The following is a 19,773-nucleotide window of genomic DNA, read 5'->3' on the forward strand; positions in this document are numbered from 1 at the left end:
AACCAGTGACACTCTCCCTTGAGTCTTTTTGAGGTACTTCTGCTTTTTGTGGCTGTTATAGAATCCTAGGTTAATTAAATTGAGGTAAGTTAAGATTCATCACGAATCTTTCACTCTCTCATCCTTCATCTCAGTGAAGATCTTCTGTTTCCTTTGAGAGAGATGTTCATACAAACTGTGTTGCTTTTTCCTCAATGTTTTTGAACTACAAATCACTTTGAATTGAGGTTCTCCATTGAGACACTCATTATTTGCTTGGAGAGAGGTCATGCCTACTTTTGATTCAGTCTGTTTCAGGATTAGTTTGAATTTAGCATACTTCTGTTGTGACCTTGCACAAGGTTTTTATTAAACCGAGACTGCCACTTCATATCATTTCTCTGGTGGCTTCACAGATCCAGACTAAAGTTGCCAGTATCTTCGTCACCGTGCACCAGTCTGTGGCCCAGTTCTCTCACCGGATGAAAGTGGAGCTGAAGAGACACAATTACGTCACACCAACCAACTACCTGGAGCTCGTTTCTGGATACAAGAAGTAGAAATCAAACGTTCTTTTGTTTTGTTTTTTGTTATTAAGATTTAAAAGACAAGACACTTCCCTGTTTCCATGTCTGGTAACTGTAACTCTCTTACTCTAACTAAAACAAAGCACTTATTCTGAAAACTTCTTCTTCTTTCTCAGGCTGTTGTCTGAGAAGCGCAATGAGCTTGGAGAGCAGGTGTCGAAGCTGAGGAACGGCTTGTTTAAGATTGACGACACACGCAGTAAAGTGGAGGCCATGTCTGTGGAGCTGGAGGAGGCCAAGAAGAAAGTCGCAGAGTTCCAGAAACAGTGTGAGGAATATCTGGTTGTCATCGTGCAGCAGAAGAGAGAGGCTGATGAACAGCAGAAGGTGTGTGTGTGTGTCAGCCTGTGCAATGTTGAAGCTCTTTATTAGGGCTACTAAACATACATTACAGCATATGCAAATAGGTATCACGGTATATAATAATTCTAACAAAGGTTGTTGTTTTTTTCTCTCTGTATATGAATGCATTTTTAACCATCCATTCACAAATGGACAATGCTAAATATAGATGTTAAAGGAGCCTAAAGCGATTTAAGCCTGTCCACTTTCAACCACTTTTAGGTAGTTGAAAAAGCATTTGCTTCAATTGCTTTCTCAAAATTGTCATTGCCAATTCACATCCTTTTCATTCGCCTGCTTTCTTGTTTACTTATAAGTCTCGTTTGATGCAGATTCAACCATCAAATGTTTTCTACAACCCTTTAAAGTTTGAACATTTCTGCATTGCATAATTGTGAAGTAGTGCCTAATTTTCACATAGCAAAATATTTGATTTTGAAAAGTATATTCTTTGCAGCATTTGGGTAACAAAAATGACTAACACTTTAAAATAATGGCCCATTAGTTAATGTCCGGTATATTTAAAAACATTCATTCATCCATTCATTCATTTTCTTTTCGGCTTAGTCCCTTTATTAATCTATTTATGAATTTAATTTAATTCAATTCAATTTAATTTAATTTAATTTAATTTAATTTAATTTAATTTAATTTAATTTAATTTAATTTAATTTAATTTAATTTAATTTAATTTAATTTAATTTAATTTAATTTAATTTAATTTAATTTAATTATCTGGGGTTGCCACAGCAGAATAAACAGCCAACTTATCCAGCATATGTTTTACACAGCGGATGCGCTTCCAACTGCAACCCATCTCTGGGAAACATCCATACACACTCATTCACACTTATACACTACGGACAATTTAGCCTACCCAATTCACCTGTACCGCATGTCTTTGGCCTGTGGTGGAATCCGGAGGAAACCCATGCGAACATGTGGAGAACATGCAAACTCCACACAGAAACGCCAACTGACCCAGCCGAGGCTCAAACCAGCAACCCTCTTGCTGTGAGGTGACAGCACTACCTACTGCACCACCACGTCCCCTATTTAATAACATTGAATATATGAAATAACGTGAACAAACTATTAGTAATACATTTATTATAGGATATATTCATGTTTGTTAACGTTAGATAATGTATTTTACTTAACGTTAGTTCATGTTAACTCACGTGCATTAACTAATGTCAACATGCACAGCTTTAGATTTTAATAATGCATTAGTAAATGTTGAACTATGATTAAGAAATGGTTTACAAGATTCTTCATACTTAATGTTAGTAAATACATTAACTAATGGGCCATTATTCTAAAGTTTTACCCAAACAAGACTAGTTTTATAATACATTCTGTTTCCATTGCATTACATGTGCAGTAATCATTTAGCAGACACAAAACGATTTACTAATTAGGACTTTAAGAAAGAATCAAAACATTGATGTAAACAATAAAATGTAAATAATATGACCATTCTTAGTTTGTCTAATGCATGTTTATTGTAGATTTTAAATATTCCTCTACACACAGTTGTATAAATGATACATCTGAGCTTCTAAATCAGGGTTCCCACACTTTTTTAAAAGTACTTGAATTTCAGACATATGAATTCAAGGCCTGGGGTCTGTTCTTTGTATGTGAATTACTCAGTTAGCTGGATTTTGTTATTGACAATTTGACACGATCCAGGATCGTTTCGTTCTTCAAAACTCATCTGAGATTTGTTGTCATAGCAACAGTTCTGGTAGCTCAAACTTGCTCGGGAGCAGGCTCATTTCATATAAACAGGATAAGATCGGGTCATTTCAAGCAAAGATAATACTGAAAGTATGTACCGAATGCTGATATTTTCTTACAGTAGTACTTATATTCACTTGGGAAAATAAATACATATAAAGTTAAAAATATATATTTTAATAAAACTTATGCAATCTGCACTCCGATATAAAAGTACAAAGACTGCCACCTGATGATTCAAAGAGAAAATGTAATGATTTTAATTTTTTAGATACAAACACGTACAATCGCTTTAGTACAATTTGTGTATGATAATAGACATGCACAATATGCGACTTTTTTTAAAGGAATATTGTGTATCAAAATACATTTATGCAACCATGAACATGTTTTGACAGTTAATATGACGGTGATTTGATGCTTCACTAAAGTTGTAGACACCTTAAACATCATCTAAATGCTTTTGTGATTCAAAATTAATTTAAACATCCAGTTATTCTTTACACCAATTAAGAAACCAGCTACTATAATACTACTATGAGTACTATAATGAAGAAAATCCACTCTAACTGTAAAACTAAATAAATTGCTAAATACTCTTGACACATTAAAGTGTAAAGCATACAGCCCACAACAAAGTTATTGGAAAGTGGAAAGTTATTGCGTATCATATTTAACAAACCGTTTACTATGAATTTTATGTAATTTTGCTCAGATGGATAATTAATTATTAATCAGATGATGTCATTATGCTGCTGTGCCGTCAGCCAATCGTTGGATTACTGATCATGATTTTGAGGATCGATAGATCAGTCCTTCAACCTACGCAGCAATCTCAGATCAATTCATCTAGATATTTTAATCTGATTCACGATCTTGTTTGAAGAATCAAATTAGCCAAAGATCATTTATCAAGATTAAAAGATCCAGGATCTGCCAAATCATCTTAGATCATTTAAGCGAGGTACGACGAACGAACCCCTGAAAAGTATTTAAAAACAAACATAGGTCCTTGAGAGTGCTTGAAATAAACGTTTTATGGTGTTTTTTTAACAGTTGTACTGTGCTGTTTTCATAAACTGAACGAAAAATCTAAGAATTTTTTTTATTTAAAAATCTTACAGTTAAATCTTATACAAGAACCATGTCAAATAATGCATTGTAGCAGTACTTCAGAAACTGGATTTGAATATTACCAGTGTTTAATTCAACTAATTGTATTAAAGTTCTTTGAACATGACTTTAAAATGGTTGTTCAAAACAGTCAACTTTTTTGAAAATGACACATTGAAAATATCTTCATTATGACATTTTAATGTAAATAGTAAGCGTAAGTGAAATGTTAAGTACATGAACGTCTTTCATGGCGCTATATATGATGAGGGTGGAAATTGCAAAGGTGCTTTAAAATATCAGTGATTTAAAAAGTCCTTGAAAAGTTTGAATTTGGTGTCCATGAAAGAGTGGGAACCCTGCTAAATGTTTCTGCTTTCAAGTGGTATATACTGTACAGTTGAAAAATTATTTGCTCTCATGTGACATTTAAATTGTATCGTGATGTATATTCACTTGAAAGGTTCTTGAAATGAGAAAAAAATGAAGGGCGAAGCAGAATTATGTCCTTTGCGAACTGATTGAATTGTTGGAAGGTGTTGCTAACAAAATGAAAGAAAATTGATGAATGGATGATGACAGAGCAGAAACGAGACAAGCATGATATCTCCTCTTCAAAGGCATTCCATGTGACCAGAAGTGAAGAAAAGTTGTTTCAAGGGGGTAGAGAATGAGGGCAATTAAACTTTTACTAAATAATGAAGTGCACAAATACATCGTTTTCAACAAGCACTATTATATACAGATAAAAATAAGAAGAGTATGTTTTTATTTAATTTTGACTTTAAGGGCTTTTTTAACAATCTAGGCACAAAATCTAAAGCGTGTGGCGCAAAAGTATTAAGAGCGTGTCTGAATCCACTTTTGCTATTTTAAGGAGGGAAAAATACGCTAACAGGGATGTGCTTTTTCTCTAAATGAGGCTTTGAGCTTAACATGCATTTAACCAATCAGTCTTAGCTTACATTTCCTTTAAGAGTCAACTGCGTCACGCCATGGCGCATTTGCTATTTACATGGCAGACTTTAGAAGTGTATAAACTGAATGTTTCACTAGCGAGAAAACAGTTAAACAGACCATCTGCAGCGCGAGGATAAAGAACAAACATCCTCCAATCAGCCTCTTTACTTTCTCTTTACCTTTACTCTTTACTTTACTCCTTTACTTTTGTGGATTAGGAAACAGTGGAAACTCATATGATAGGGCCCTAAGTCTTTAAATTGCACTTGATTATACTAGCTGAATACCAGTATCTTGCAAAATAAGTTGAACAATATTATGAACTATCATCATGGAAAAGACAAGAAACAATTGTTATTAGAAATTAGTCTTTTAATCTCTGTTAAACATCACTTGGGAAATATTTGAAAAAGAAAAATTCACAGGAGGGCTAATGCTTTAGTATATCATTTTTTGTTATTGCAGACTGATTGTGTTTCATAAAATGATGTGTCTGTGTGTGTTTGTTATTTCTGTGTATTCTTTAGGTATTTATAACCTCCTTGAATTGTCTGCCATGTGTTTGTTAATGTGTGTGTGTAGGCGGTGGGCGCTCACAGTGAGAAAATAGAAGCAGAAGAAATCAAGTGTAAGGCCATGGCTGAGAATGCTCAGAGAGACCTAGATGAAGCACTTCCTGCTCTAGAGGAAGCCATGAAGGTCATTCTGAATTCATGCGACTATTATTTCCAATACGCACGGCTCCAGAGCCAAACGAATATGTTATACATAATGTTTTCATCAGCACATGAAAAAAAACTGCAGTAATCTTGTTGGACTGTCTTCAGGCGCTGGAGTCGCTGAATAAGAAAGACATGACGGAGATCAAGTCTTATGGCAGACCTCCAGCTCTTGTGGAAACTGTGATGCAGGCAGTCATGATCCTCAGAGGATGTGAACCAACTTGGGCGGAGGCCAAGAGACAACTGGGTAAGATAAAGGAAAGTTTCAGATCTTTATTAAATCACTCTATCATACTGATGTCACACATGGATTCAGGCACTGGCTCAGGCATGAAATCCATACCAGACTACTGTATAACCAAAATCACATGATAAGAGGGAAAGACTCGGCTTGGGGAAGGGTTGGGTGATTCATTAGCGCGCCAGGATATATTTAAAAAGCTCAGCACAATGCAGTAGAAAGCACATAACCACAGAACAGGTTGCAGGAAGAAAGAAAAAAACATGAAATATGTGCTTGCCTGAGGCTGAATTCGAGTCATTTGTTTTAGGAGAGGGCAACTTCATTAAGCAGTTGGTGAATTTCGATAAGGACAACATCTCTGATCGTGTGTTGAAGACTATTGGACAGTACTGCACACAGCCTGACTTCCAGCCTGAGATCATCGGACGTGTCTCACTCGCTGCAAAGTCCCTCTGCATGTGGGTCAGGGCTATGGAGGTACAACATTAATGAACAATAATAACTGTTGATGAACACATTAGTTGTAAAGGTCTGTTCACACCAAGACTTCATGAAATATTCTGTAACACTTTAGTTTAGGTCACAATTCATTGTATTAACAAACCATAAACTAACACTACTAGCTTAATAAAATACTAATTAGGTGTTTATTAATATTTAGTAAGGTAGAAGTTGGGTTTAGGTTTTGGGTAGGATTAGGGATGCAGAATAAGATCATGCTTTATAACTACTAATGAACAGTTAATATCTTGACAGTAGGCAGGTAATAAGCCGCCAGTGGTTAATAGCATGAATGGACCTTCTTCACAAGCCTGTTATGATGTGTTTAACGGTCATTAGCATCTTAAATTCTTTAAGGTTTTTAATAAATAGATTTTTTTAAGAACGTATGAACATTTATATGTATTTATGTATGTATTATATCATCTTTGCATAAAATTACAAAAAACGAACTACCGCTTGTGCGAGGCGTTTCTATTCATGTGAGCATCTATGCACAGGACAGTAAATTTGACGTTATTCTCTCTTGTTGTTGCCGTCATCAGGCTCAGACAATTTTTTTCTTTTTCTTAAAGTCTTTATGACATCATCGTGGAGTTTTTCTTTTATTATTTAAGCAAATAAGATTGTAAAAAATATTTTTTGTTTTACTCTCCCATTCACTGCTCTCTAATTTGTCCCAACTATGACGACTTCCGCTACTGGGTAACCCGGAAATGTGAAAAGGGTCAATTGTGACCTAAACTAAAGTGTTACCATATTTTCTTGCTGCGATTAGTTGCTAAAGCTTTTATCACAATATACGTTATCATTTTATTGACCTAAGCTGCAACAATAATTACTTTAACAGGTATAGTAGCCACAACAATACTCAGTGTATTAGTTTATTTTATATACATTTTCGAATTAAATAAAGATTTTGAACAAATAAAATTGCAAAGGATGATGAAGTACAATAAGGAACACTTATAAATAAAGTCAACACAGACTCATTGTGAAAACACACCCCCGTATACATTTCTGGAGAGCACAAATGATGTACGTATGAAACTATAAAAGCGTATTTATTATGTTAGGTTTTTATAGTGTTTGATGTTTTTTTATGTTCTTGTTGGGTCTGAAGCAAAGAAATTTGGTTGTGCACTACAATTTATTATGATGTTTTGAATGACAAAAATAAAAGAAAAGGAAACAGAAACTGGTATGACACTGTCGACAGCTTCTGTTTCTTTTTGCGCTACCAGCTGACTGCTTACCTCCATGTGGACGTTTTTTTCGCTGTTATCAGTTTGCCCAGTAGCTCGCCATGTACGTCAGCTAACTTGAGATGCAGAGAGGAGTTGACTGCTACGATGGGGTTCAAGTCTGGTGAATAATGGTACCAGAAAGCCGGTAAAGCAAAAAATAAAGAAAACAAGTAAATAACAGGGTGAGAAGGTGGTGAGATAGGAAAACGTGGTAAAAATTGGATGGCCGCAAGGGCTTTTCTTTTTCTTGATTGCTTTTGAAAATACTGTTGGTTGGGTTCAGGGAAGGGGGTGGGTGGGTGAATCGGTCAGTCATTCAGTCGACGGCGCCCTCTTGTGGATTTATGCGAGAAAAGCAGGCGTGAATGGCAAATTTGAGATCTGAAAAAGGTACACAGTGGCCTCTGGTGGATTTGCGCAAAACAAGAACGTAACTCCTGGTGACGTGTTTGGCGATCTTCAGAAATGTAGATAGGGGTGCGTATCAATAATAAGCCTGGGTAAAATAAAGTCTAATTAGCATTATTTAGTTTGTTAAAATCAACAGTGAGAAATAGCCAAGTTACAGTTATAATTTTATTAGTTACTAACTGCATTTAATAAAACGATTACAAAAACAGATTTAAATGCATTATGAGGTATTAGCTAGGAAATTAACATCACAAGATTAATGTATGCTATGTAACTGAAATTACACTGACTTTAGTGAAATTAATTTGAGTTTAAAAAATAGAACCTCACTGTTCAGAGTTAATGAACAAAATGTCTAAATAAATAACAGAATTTTTAATATTGTAGGCCAGATTAATCTGTGAAAATGTAAATGTTTTAAAATCAAACGCCTATTAAGTCCTAAAGCAATTAGTGCTGTGAGGAACAACCACAGGCAATACAGCAATCTGAATATTTCTAAAAGGCAGTCTAAAAATTTAAAGTTTATTGCAACAATGTATTGATTTATTTTATAATTAATTGTTTTTTTTATCTAATTGTAACTTCATTGCAGTCCAGAGGTTTATTCTAAGCACTGTGAAGTTAACATTAAATCAAAATGGTTCATTCTTAAGAGGTATATTAAATGGCAAATCCATGCACATCAATATTTTTTATCATCATCTGTGTAATAAATATAGCATTAATATCCCTCCCATGTGCAAAAACATCTGTCAACAATTCCAACCAGTATGTAACTCACATGAGATCACAGCAATTACCAACTGACAATAATCTAATCCATTCGCAATGAATAAACTGAAGTTCCTTTCTTTAGGGGTAAACTCAAGCTGTATTATTATTACTATATGTGTGGCATTATAGTCGTGTTGTGCTGTTCAGTTAAAGAGCGATTATATTTACTGTTGCTCTGCCAAATTTTGTGGGCAAACTCCAGGCATTTCAGCAGGAATCCACACTATGAAGACTTTTGTGTGAAAACGTTGCCCACACAGATTTTGCTTGCATTCAAGGTAGTCATGCAGTTTTGCAGCATTTACCAGCAGAAAACAAGTTGGTTTGAAATTGATTCTCTGTGAGTGGTGTCTACGCTATTGACAATGGTGCTTTCTTTACCCACCAAATTCCACAGAAAGTTGTTGTTAAAGTTATCATTCTTGGTGTGATTCGGCCTTTAGTGTGAATAAGAGAGACTCTGAAAGAGCTTTTTTTATATGTTCTCATATCTCTGTGTGTGTCTGTCAGGTTTACGGCCGTATCTTCAGGGTGGTTGAGCCGAAGAGAGCCAGGCTGCATGGTGCAATGACTCAGCTGGCTGAGAAACAGGCTGCACTGGCTGAAGCCCAGGGCAAACTCAGAGAGGTCAGTGTCTATCATTGTGTCCCACGCAGTGTTGATAAGTTATGTAGACTTAATGTATATACATATTTGTGCATACATTAATAGGTAGGAGAGAAACTGGATCATTTAAAAAGGCAATATGATGAAAAGCTGGCCCAGAAAGAAGAGCTAAGGAGGAAATCTGAGGACATGGAGCTCAAACTGGACCGAGCTGGCAAGTTGGTGTCTGGACTGGCTGGAGAGAGAGTTCGCTGGGAGGAGACAGTAGATGTATAATCACACACATAGTCACCCTGATGTTTTATCTGCGGATGTGAAAATGCAGCCAGAGGACTCTGATGTGATTTTGTGTGTGATTGCTCAGGGTCTGGAGAAGAACATGTCCTGTCTGGTGGGAGACTGTCTGCTGGCTGCTGCCTTCCTGTCCTACATGGGGCCTTTCCTGTCCAACTACAGAGATGAGCTGGTCACAGATATCTGGATGAAACAGGTTTATGTTTTATTATCTTTATATCTGTGTTTATATCTGTCTGTCAGTCAGTCAGTCTGTCTGTTTGTTGGTCAGCCTATTGTTCAGAGTCTGTCTGTTCTTTGGTCTGTCTGTCAATCTACTGTATCTGTTGGTCTGAGGGGTTGTTTACATGACAACGCTTTCAGTCAAAAACATGTTTTGCTTGTTCGTTTATACCAGGGGTCCCCAGCCACCTTGTCGCAAATTAGTACCAGGTCAGGAAAGAGTATCTACCGGGCCACAAAAACGCTAAATTACTCTGCATACAGATGTGGCCTTTAGAAATGTGCGTCTCAGGAAACACTCTGGGAAATTTGCTCACTCAGGAAATACATTACCAGTAGGGGGCAGCCGAGCTTCATTCTCTGTAGTTCTGGAGGCGGAAGACTTGACGCCTGTGGATGACTGTTTCTCTGTGGAAGGTGGAGGTGTTTTCTCCATGTTTTGTTCATATTTGCTTAAATTTAATACAATGATGTGCCTGGGATAATTGTGTTTATTGTTTTCTGTCAAGAGAAATTTCATTTTAGACACAGTATTGCCGACTCGCCACAGCCATGGCTCTAATATTACATTTTTGACTGTAGGCCTGCATACAAAACTTTTCACAGAGCTCAGTTACATATTGTTTGTTTAGTTATCAATAAACTGTTAAAGCCAAAACAAATGGTAAAATACAGGTTGTAATTTATTTTAAAATAGTTGAAATAAATAAGTAAAATATATTTTAACAGGCTAACACAACCCTCAATCTGACGTGCTTTAATTTTCTTTTTTATGTATAATAGTAATTTTTAAATAAAATTTTGGAGAGGCAGGATATAAGTTTTTATATAAAATAAATACATGATCAAAATAATGATTTTGAACAAATAAAATTGCAAAGGATAATGAAGTACAATAAGGAACACTTATAAATAAAGTCAACACAGACTCATTGTGAAAACGTACCCCCCCCCCCCCCCCAAGTTTGTCCAATTCTACTCGCGCCCCCAACTCCGTTGTCATGTAAACATAGCCTGAATCACTGTCTGACTGTCTGTCTGTCTGTTCATCTGCATGTCAGTCAGTGTGTTGGTCTTTCTTCATTAATTATTTTTTTACTTGCCTTAGTTCATAATCAGTGCCTGTAATAATGTATCATTGCTTTTATTAATGCATGTGTCGCGTAATAAACATGCATCTAAAGCAATTCTTGTAATGCCCTGCCATTTTCCGGTGAAGACTGGTTCAGCATTGCACAGTATTGCACACTTTACAGATAATATTATGACATTATGCATGTGACAGCTCTAACAACTTCTCTTTTTTTTTCATTGGAATGTCCTTGCCTGAATCCTCCGCTACCCTTTTCATCTCTAGGTGAGAGAATTGGAGGTGCCGTGTTCTCCGGGGTTCAGTTTTGCGGTGTTCCTGTCTAAACCCACAGCAGTGCGCGAATGGAATATCCAAGGCCTCCCGTCTGATGCCTTCTCCACCGAGAACGGAGTCATCGTCACCCGTGGCAACCGGTCAGGCCCAGAGAACCAATCCCTTAATGCTAATTAGAAAAATGATGATATCTCATGAATAATGGGTGGTAATGAATAGTGATTGGAGAATAATTAGCTAAAGATAATAGTAAGCTCAGTTTTCTCTGATTGTTCATTTATAGCTAATGCTAATTTCCTCCCTCACACATACATGCACACACACACACACACACACGCACACACACACACCAAACAGATTAATAGCATTTAGAGATTATGGATTATTATGAAATAGCCTATTTATAGATAATGGGACATGCATTTATAGTGAGAGCTAATGTTTCTCCCTCGTCCTTCCCCACAGATGGCCACTAATGGTGGATCCTCAAGGACAAGCGCTAAAGTGGATTAAGAACATGGAGTTCAAACAAGTTAATATTTTACACACACACACATTACCATAAATATAAGTTCAAAAAGTCCTTGTACTGCACACAGACTACATTATTTTGCCGTAAATGTCTTAGTAACGAATAAGAGAGGACAGAAACAATGAGAACAACATTGCTGTGATTATTAGAGAGCATTAGATCTGCTTCTCCACAGAGGGAAACATAACCCATATTCAGTGCCAAAATTACCTGCTCAGACACACGATGCTTATCACATGACTCACCGTCTAACCCACAGACGAGTCGTTTTCAGAGCCCTTAATTAGAATACAAAAACTCCAAACTCAATCCTCATCTGAGTTGGAAACTGCCTCCCCTGCGAGGCCACGTTTCCTCACCTGCTCTCCTTCAGCAGAACACAGCAGCCATTTATTACTCCTTCTGAACACAGATGCACTCGTTCTCTGTGTTTGTTTGCATAGAGGATAAAAAGATGGATGGATGTTTTGATAAACAGGTTGATAGTTAGACTGACTGACAGACAGGTAGACACGCCAATAGATAGATGAATGGATGGGATGGATGGATGGATGGATCGATCGATGGATAGATCGATGGATGGATGGGAAGACAGGTGTAGACTGAAGAGACAGATGGATGGATAGATGGATGGGCAAGTATAGATTGATGGATGGATAGATGGATGGGAAGACATGTATAGATTGAAGGGATAGATGGATGGATGGTAATGAATGTTGATGGACAAGTATAGATGGATGAATGGATGGATGGGCAGACAGGTATAGACTGAAGGGATAAATGGATGTATGTATGGATGTGCAAGTATAGATTGATAGATGTATGGGTAGATGGATGGGAAGACAGATGTAGATTGAAGAAATGGATGGATGGGCAATTATAGATTGATGGATGGATAGATTGGAAGACATATAGACTGAAGGGATGGATGGATGGGAAGACATGTAATTAAAGAAATGGATGGATGGATGGGCAAGTATATATTGATGGATGGATAGATTGGAAGACATATATAGACTGAAGGGATGGATGGATGAGCAAGTATAGATTGATGGATGTATGGATGCGTGGATAGATGGGAAAACAGGTGTAGACTGAAGAGATGGATGGATGGATGGATGGATGGATGGATGGATGGACAAGTATAGATTGATGGATGGATGGATGGGAAGACATGTATAGACTGAAGGGATAGATGGATGGTAGTGGATGTCGATGGAAAAGTATGGATGGATGGATGGATGGATGGATGGATGGATGGATGGATGGGAAGACAGGTATAGACTGAAGGCATGGATGGATGGATGGATGGATGGATGTGCAAGTATAGATTTATGGATGGATGGATGGATGAATGGCTGGATTGGAAGACAAATGTAGATTGAAGAAATGGATGGATGGATGGATGGGCAAGTATAGATTGATGGATGGGTAGATTGAAAGACAGATATAGACTGAAGGGATAGATAGATTGATGGATGGATGAATGGATGGATGGATGGGCAAGCATAGATTGATGGATGTATGGGAAGACAGGTGTAGACTGAAGAGAAAGATGGATGGATAGATGGACAAGTATATATTGATGGATGAATGGATGGATGGGAAGACGGGTATAGACTGAAGGGATAGATGGATGGATGGTAATGGATGTCGATGGACTGATGTGTTGATGAATGAACCAAAAAAATAAAAAACAGAAATATACTCTGTTCTGTCTGGACAGAAAGACAGACATAAAGAATGAATGGGTTGAATATGAATATGAAGATGGATGAATGAATGTAAAGATGGACCAAAAGGTAGTATAGGGGTTTTGTTGACTAAAATACTGACAGACAAATGAGTGGAAGTTTGGATGGATGATGGATAAATGGATGGGTAAATAGGTAGATCTATCTATCTATCTACTGTACTTGCCTACCCATCCAAACAGATGGGCAGGTTGTCAGGTGTGTTCAGGAGGAGATATAAGAGGACACATACTTCCATACTGTCTCTTATCTGTCAGGATAATTTGCTGTTAAGCTTCAGCTTCTGTTCCTCCTCTCTCTCTCTTTTTCTGCCTGTGACCTTTTCCTCCTCTTCGCAGGTCTTTTCTCATCTGTAGTGGTGAGCGTCTGGAGCGGCGAGTGCCGTTCACACGCTACAGTTAAACGCTGACATTTACGAACAATAACAAAATGACAGAGCTGAAGCCTCTTTTCTGCCTCCTCCATCTTTTCTGCGGCTCTTTCACGTCCCATTTTCTTTCTTCTATGTCCATTTATCACTTTTGAATTATATTTATCCTCGCAGCTACCTTTACTTTTTTTCTGCGTAGTTGATGTCATTATCTAGTCTTCTGTGTGTCCTTCATGTCCCTTCTTGTCCTCATGTTGTGTGTTTTTCTAAGGGCTTGAAAGTAATAGATCTGCAGATGCCAGATTTTTTGCGGATCCTGGAGAATGCAGTGCAGTTTGGTTCTCCAGTGCTCTTGCAAAATGTACAAGAGGAACTAGATCCTTCACTGGCCCCCATCCTCAACAAGTCGCTTACAAGAGTTGGTAAGTCCAACATAGGCTCATTCTGAAATCGTAGCCCTAAATACATTTCTGGAGATTACGAATTATGTAGCCAGAAGTACATTTGGCTGCATGACGGGGTTCGAGTTCAGCGAAAAATGGTTCCAGAAAGCAGGTAAGACAAAAACAGAAGCCAAAAAATATGGTGGTAAATAATGTGGTAAAATCTGAAAACGTGGTAAAAATCAGGCGAGGGCTTTTCTTTTTCTGGATTGCTTTTTAAAAGAAAACTCTCCAGAAATGTATGTAGTGGTACGTTTTCAGAATGAGCCTGGGTTAGGTAAGACACACATACACACACATTGATTTTGCTATCCTGGTGAGGACACACCATAGACAAAATGATTTGTATTTTCAAGCTGTATTTTGAAAACTCCCTACCCCACCCTTCGCCTAAACCAAACTCTCATTGGAAACATTTTCAAAATACGTAATTCTGTAAGATCTACAATCATGTTTACCTGATAACATAAGTCCCCATGTGTCTGTGTGTGTTCAGATTCCGCAGAAGTCCCCACAGGGATATAAAACATGTTTACACACACACAAAATTATGCGGTTTACATACACACAGTATAGACATAAAGAATACAAACTGTATATGCTATTTGGTTTTGGAAGGTCATTACATACATTTTTGTCTTAATAAACTACATATTGAAGTACACACACACACACACACACACAAAACACAACACAACACAACACTGACTGCTAATAGTGCTTGGAAAAAAGAACAGTATACTGTAGATACAGAATGTGCTTATGTTTGTGTCTGTAAGTGTATTATTAGATGTTTTAGCTGTTTTAATTTGTAGGTAGTTATAAATGAAGTATATTAAATGCTGGGCTGTCAATTTAATGTGTTAATTTAATTAATTAGTTATGAGAGCTGCTACTTCATTCCAGAATGAATGAGCAACTTCAGTAAATCGATAAATGAATTACTCACTCATTAGACATTTACTACCACATAATTGTCATGTTAAAAAATGATTTGGAGCTGCAATAGATGGTCATACCATGTCATAAAATAAAATAAATAAATAAATGTACTGTATCCGCCACTTTATTAGGTACACCTTACTAGTAACGGGTTGGACCCTCGTTACCCTCGTCAGCAACTATACTCAGGTAGGCTGTGGTGTTGACAAGATGCTCAGTTGATACTAATGTGCCCAAAGTGTGCCAAGAAAATATCCCCTACACATTACACCACCACCACCACCAACCTGAACCATTGATACAAGGCAGGATTGATCCATGCTTTCATGCTGTTGACGCCAAATTCTGAACGTTCTGAATGTTGCAGCAGAAATTGAGACTCATCAGACCAGGCAACGTTTTTCCAATCTTCTATTGTCCAATTTTGGTGAACGTGTGCAAATTGTAGCCTCAGTTTTCTGTTCTTAGCTGACAGGAGTGGCACGTGGTGTGGTCTTCTGCTGCTGTTGCCCATCTGCCTCAAGGTTGGGCGTGTTGTGCATTCAGAGATGCTCTTCTGCGTTCCTCGGTTTTAACAAGTCTTTATTTGAGTTATTGTTGCCTTTTTATCAGAACTCGAACAGTCTGGCCATTCTTCTCTGACCTCTGGCATCAACTAGGCATTTGCAGCCACAGAACTGCAGCTCACTGGATATATAAATTTTTTCGAACCATTCTCTGAAACCCTTGAGGTGGTTGTGCGTGAAAATCCCAGTAGATCAGCAGTTTCTGAAATACTCAGACCAGCCCGTCTGGCACCAACAACCATGCCACGTTAAAAGTCACTTAAATCACCTTTCTTCCCCATTCTGATGCTCGGTTTGAACTACAGCAGATCCTCTTGACCATGTCCACATGCCTAAATGAGTTGCTGCCATGTGATTGGCTAATTTGAAATTTGTGTTACCGAGCAGTTGGACAGGTGTACCTAATAAAGTGACTGATGAGTTTATATGATTAAAAAAACCTGAAGACAAATGTTGTACAGTCAGTGACTTAAAGATCTGGCCCAACAAGATTGTAGGTACTCTAAGAAATAGGTGGCACTGTGGCTCTGTGGTTAGCACTGTCACCTCACAGCAAGAAGGCCACTGGTTCAAGTCCTGGCTGAGCCAGTTGACATTTCTGTATGGAGTTTGCATGTACCTGTGTTGGTGTGGGTTTTCACCAGGTGCTCTGGTTGTGAATGAGAGTGTATGGGTGCTTCCCAGTACTGGGTTGTGGCTGGAAGGGCATCCGCTGCGTAGAACATACGCTGGAATAGTTGGTGGTTCATTCCACTGTGGTGACCCCTGATAAATAAGAAACAAAGCCAAAGGAAAAAGAATAAATAAATGCTCTAAGAAATAATATTCATTTGATTTTTGTGTTTTGCAGGTGGGCGTTTTTTGTTGAAACTGGGAGACAAAGAAATAGAATACAGTCCTGAATTTCGTTTCTACATGACCACTAAACTGTCCAATCCACATTACACTCCTGAGATCTCTTCCAAAACCACCATCGTCAACTTTGCTGTTAAAGAACAGGTCAGTGGGTGCATGTGTGTGTGTGGTACAGAGTATATTTCCACGACAGTGAAGTCTTTGAAGATGGTCCTGTGTTCACCAGGGTCTGGAGGCTCAGCTGTTGGGGATTGTCGTGAGGAAGGAGCGTCCAGAGCTGGAGGAACAGAAGGACTCTCTGGTGATCAACATCGCCTCTGGCAAGAGGAAACTGCAGGAGCTGGAGGATGAGATCCTGCGGTGGGTGACATGTATGCTAGCACATGTCATAAAAAACGACTTTAAAGTCCGCATGAAATTAAAATCAAGTTTTTCAGATGTTAATATTAATATGTTAGTCTGAAGGATATCTATAAACTAGTGTGCATCAAAACAGTGACAAAATTCACATTTAGAACATAAAAACATCCAAAGCTTGCTATGTGTCATCAGTGTTGGGCAATAACGCGTTACTAGTAATGCGTTACTGTAACGGCATTACTTTTGACAGTAACATACTGTAACGCATTACTTTTTAAATATAGTAACTCTGTTATCGATACAATATGTGTGTTTGTCCGTTACTTGGTAAGTTAATTAATTTTGGCTGCAGTCTAGCCCACATCTTCCTGTTTACAGCAGTGACGCATTGTGGGATTGGTGGATCATGTATGAGCTGCCAGATTAGACAAAAGTCAATCAAAAGCAGAGACCAAATGTGCACGCGATAGAGACCGGGTGTGTGCAAGAGAGGCCAAGAGTGCTCGCGAGAGAGACAGAATGCATGCAAGGTAAATAGAGTGTGCACGCTAGAGAGACCAAGAGGCTATTAACATTACTATTATTCGTTACTATTACTAATACTACTATGTTTGTTGTTTCAAATAAATACGCACACATTTGTTATCTAAATAACAAACTTGATTAGATTAGTAGCGTTCGCGTGGGTTTCCTCCGGGTGCTCCGGTTTCCCCCACAGTCCACAGACAAGGTGAATTGGATAAGCTAAATTGTCCGTAGTGAATGTGTGCACTGTAAAAAATGAATCCTGAGGCTTGTAATTTTCATTAAAAAAATTAATGAGGTCATTAAAAATAATGAGCATATTTTCTTTAAAAAATTTATATTCTGGATTTATTATAAAATATTAAGAAGATTTCGCTAATATAACTAAGATTTAAATTTTACTTATTTTTTTAAGCAAACTAGTGCAATTACTAAGCTTAATTTGAGAAACCAGTTAAGCTAATAAAATTGAGGAAAGATGGCTTCACGTTTATTTTAAGAAAATTCACTCAATTATGTGGATTTGATTGAGATGTTTGCATTTGAATCTCAACAACGGCAGTGATCAGACGACATTTTGAAGGAGCAGATCAACAGCGAGCATGTTAAGAGGTAAGCATTAACAGTTTATCATTTTATTGTCTTAAATAGCCTAAGCTCTTTCAGGAAAGACACATGCTGTTCAAACTTGTTCAGGAGCTTAGTTTTTGCCATATGATGTATTTAGGGATACACGGGTATTTTTAACCACCCATTCCTATTTGAAATTGATTTGCTTCAATGTTCATTCTGAATTATATAATGAAGTTGAACAAATTATTTGCATCGTAATATTTAACAGCAATGATCAGGCAACAGTTAAGCAGACGAACAACAGTGAGCTTGTTAAGTGGTAAATCTAAGCTAAGCTAAGCTAAGTTAGCTAGCTATTCAATGGGGTTTATGTACAGCTAGTGCTTTTCCATTTCATAAGGTTCCTTTTACAGCATTGCTGATGTAATGTAATGAACTGTTTATATATAATACTGTACATAAATACTAATATTTGTTTGCTTCATTTTTCAGTTTAATGAAGAAAACTTTCGCAGTGTTTTCCCACTAAAGAGGAGCAGTTTATTGAGGCAGATTTTGCTAAAGAGAATGGGTGCCATACATCAGGTATTTTTAATAATGTTATTTGTGTATTATTATTATTATTATTATTATTATTATTATTATTATTATTATTATTATTATTATTATTATTATTATTATTATTATTACTAATTTCTACACTTTTTTGCATCAGACCTCACATTAAAACCAGGGATGAAACGAGAGATGTCGTCCTCTGTTGCTGGTTTATCTGTATGAATAAGATGAAGAGCTCATCCAGTAGTGCAATGTAAGTGTCTCAAACTGTTTCAGATATTTATGTTCTTCCGAAAAATGCATTTTATATTTTTGCATGCTTACAAAAAAATATATAGCTCAAGCATTACACTGTTGAATGCACTATTCCTTGTATAAACATGGTATGTTTTTATAAATGTCTGTACACTAGTATACATTTAAACACCCTGTCCATTATAAGTCAAAATACTCAAACATTATGAAGAATTACTGTTCACAGATATAAAAAGAAATGATTTATTTCATTAATATATTTCCTTAATGTGTTTTAGTAAACCTTAAACATTTGAAATGTACAACTGCATAATTTCAATATAATAAACGTAAATGTTTATTTTACAGTGTGGGAATGCACAGAGAATTGCTGTCTGTCAGAGGGATGACCAACCATGAGGACTTCTGCATTGTCTTGGAGGATAAGTGAGTCATGGCTAGCCTGGAAAATCTAGAATCGCTGAACTGGATTTATACAAATATTCCACAAATTAAAATCACTTACAAAGAAACGAATAATAAGTTTGCAATACACAAATTCTGTCAAATATTGTCTAAAATGTGACTATTCCTACAAAGGAAAGTTGACAGGTCAGTTTTTTCCATGACATGGATAAAGGAATTTTTATCAGAGATTAGCATTGCTGTAAATTTTATATAGATTTGTTTAACATATTGTACCATTTTGTTATCAGTGTAACATGTAATAAAATGATATTTGGCCAAAATGTATTGTGTATGTTTTTCATTATACATTATATATTTTACATTTTATGAATGAGTAATTTTCAGTAATAAATTTGAGTAAATGGTGATTTATTTGCATATATTATAAAAGCACATTCCACTAATAATATTAAAATCATCATCTATCACTTAAAAAAACTAGTAATTTTCACATGATTCTTTCAAGTGGTTTTTGTTAA

General features: G+C 36.8%; 1 protein-coding gene across 1 annotated transcript in view; it reads left to right on the top strand.

The window, feature by feature from the left end:
* Positions 1–19,773, top strand: part of dnah2 (dynein, axonemal, heavy chain 2) — a 275,588-nt gene that overhangs the window by 216,036 nt on the left and 39,779 nt on the right. The window contains exons 59-71 of the mRNA XM_056461233.1: positions 396–535; positions 683–893; positions 5,307–5,423; positions 5,552–5,693; positions 5,998–6,167; positions 9,137–9,253; positions 9,338–9,502; positions 9,597–9,722; positions 11,106–11,254; positions 11,580–11,646; positions 14,042–14,192; positions 16,572–16,720; positions 16,803–16,936. Of these exons, the coding sequence (XP_056317208.1) occupies positions 396–535; positions 683–893; positions 5,307–5,423; positions 5,552–5,693; positions 5,998–6,167; positions 9,137–9,253; positions 9,338–9,502; positions 9,597–9,722; positions 11,106–11,254; positions 11,580–11,646; positions 14,042–14,192; positions 16,572–16,720; positions 16,803–16,936 (1,838 nt within the window). The remainder of the gene's footprint in view (positions 1–395; positions 536–682; positions 894–5,306; positions 5,424–5,551; positions 5,694–5,997; positions 6,168–9,136; positions 9,254–9,337; positions 9,503–9,596; positions 9,723–11,105; positions 11,255–11,579; positions 11,647–14,041; positions 14,193–16,571; positions 16,721–16,802; positions 16,937–19,773) is intronic.

This window comes from Danio aesculapii, chromosome 7, assembly GCF_903798145.1.
Source record: "Danio aesculapii chromosome 7, fDanAes4.1, whole genome shotgun sequence".
Lineage (NCBI taxonomy): Eukaryota > Metazoa > Chordata > Actinopteri > Cypriniformes > Danionidae > Danio > Danio aesculapii.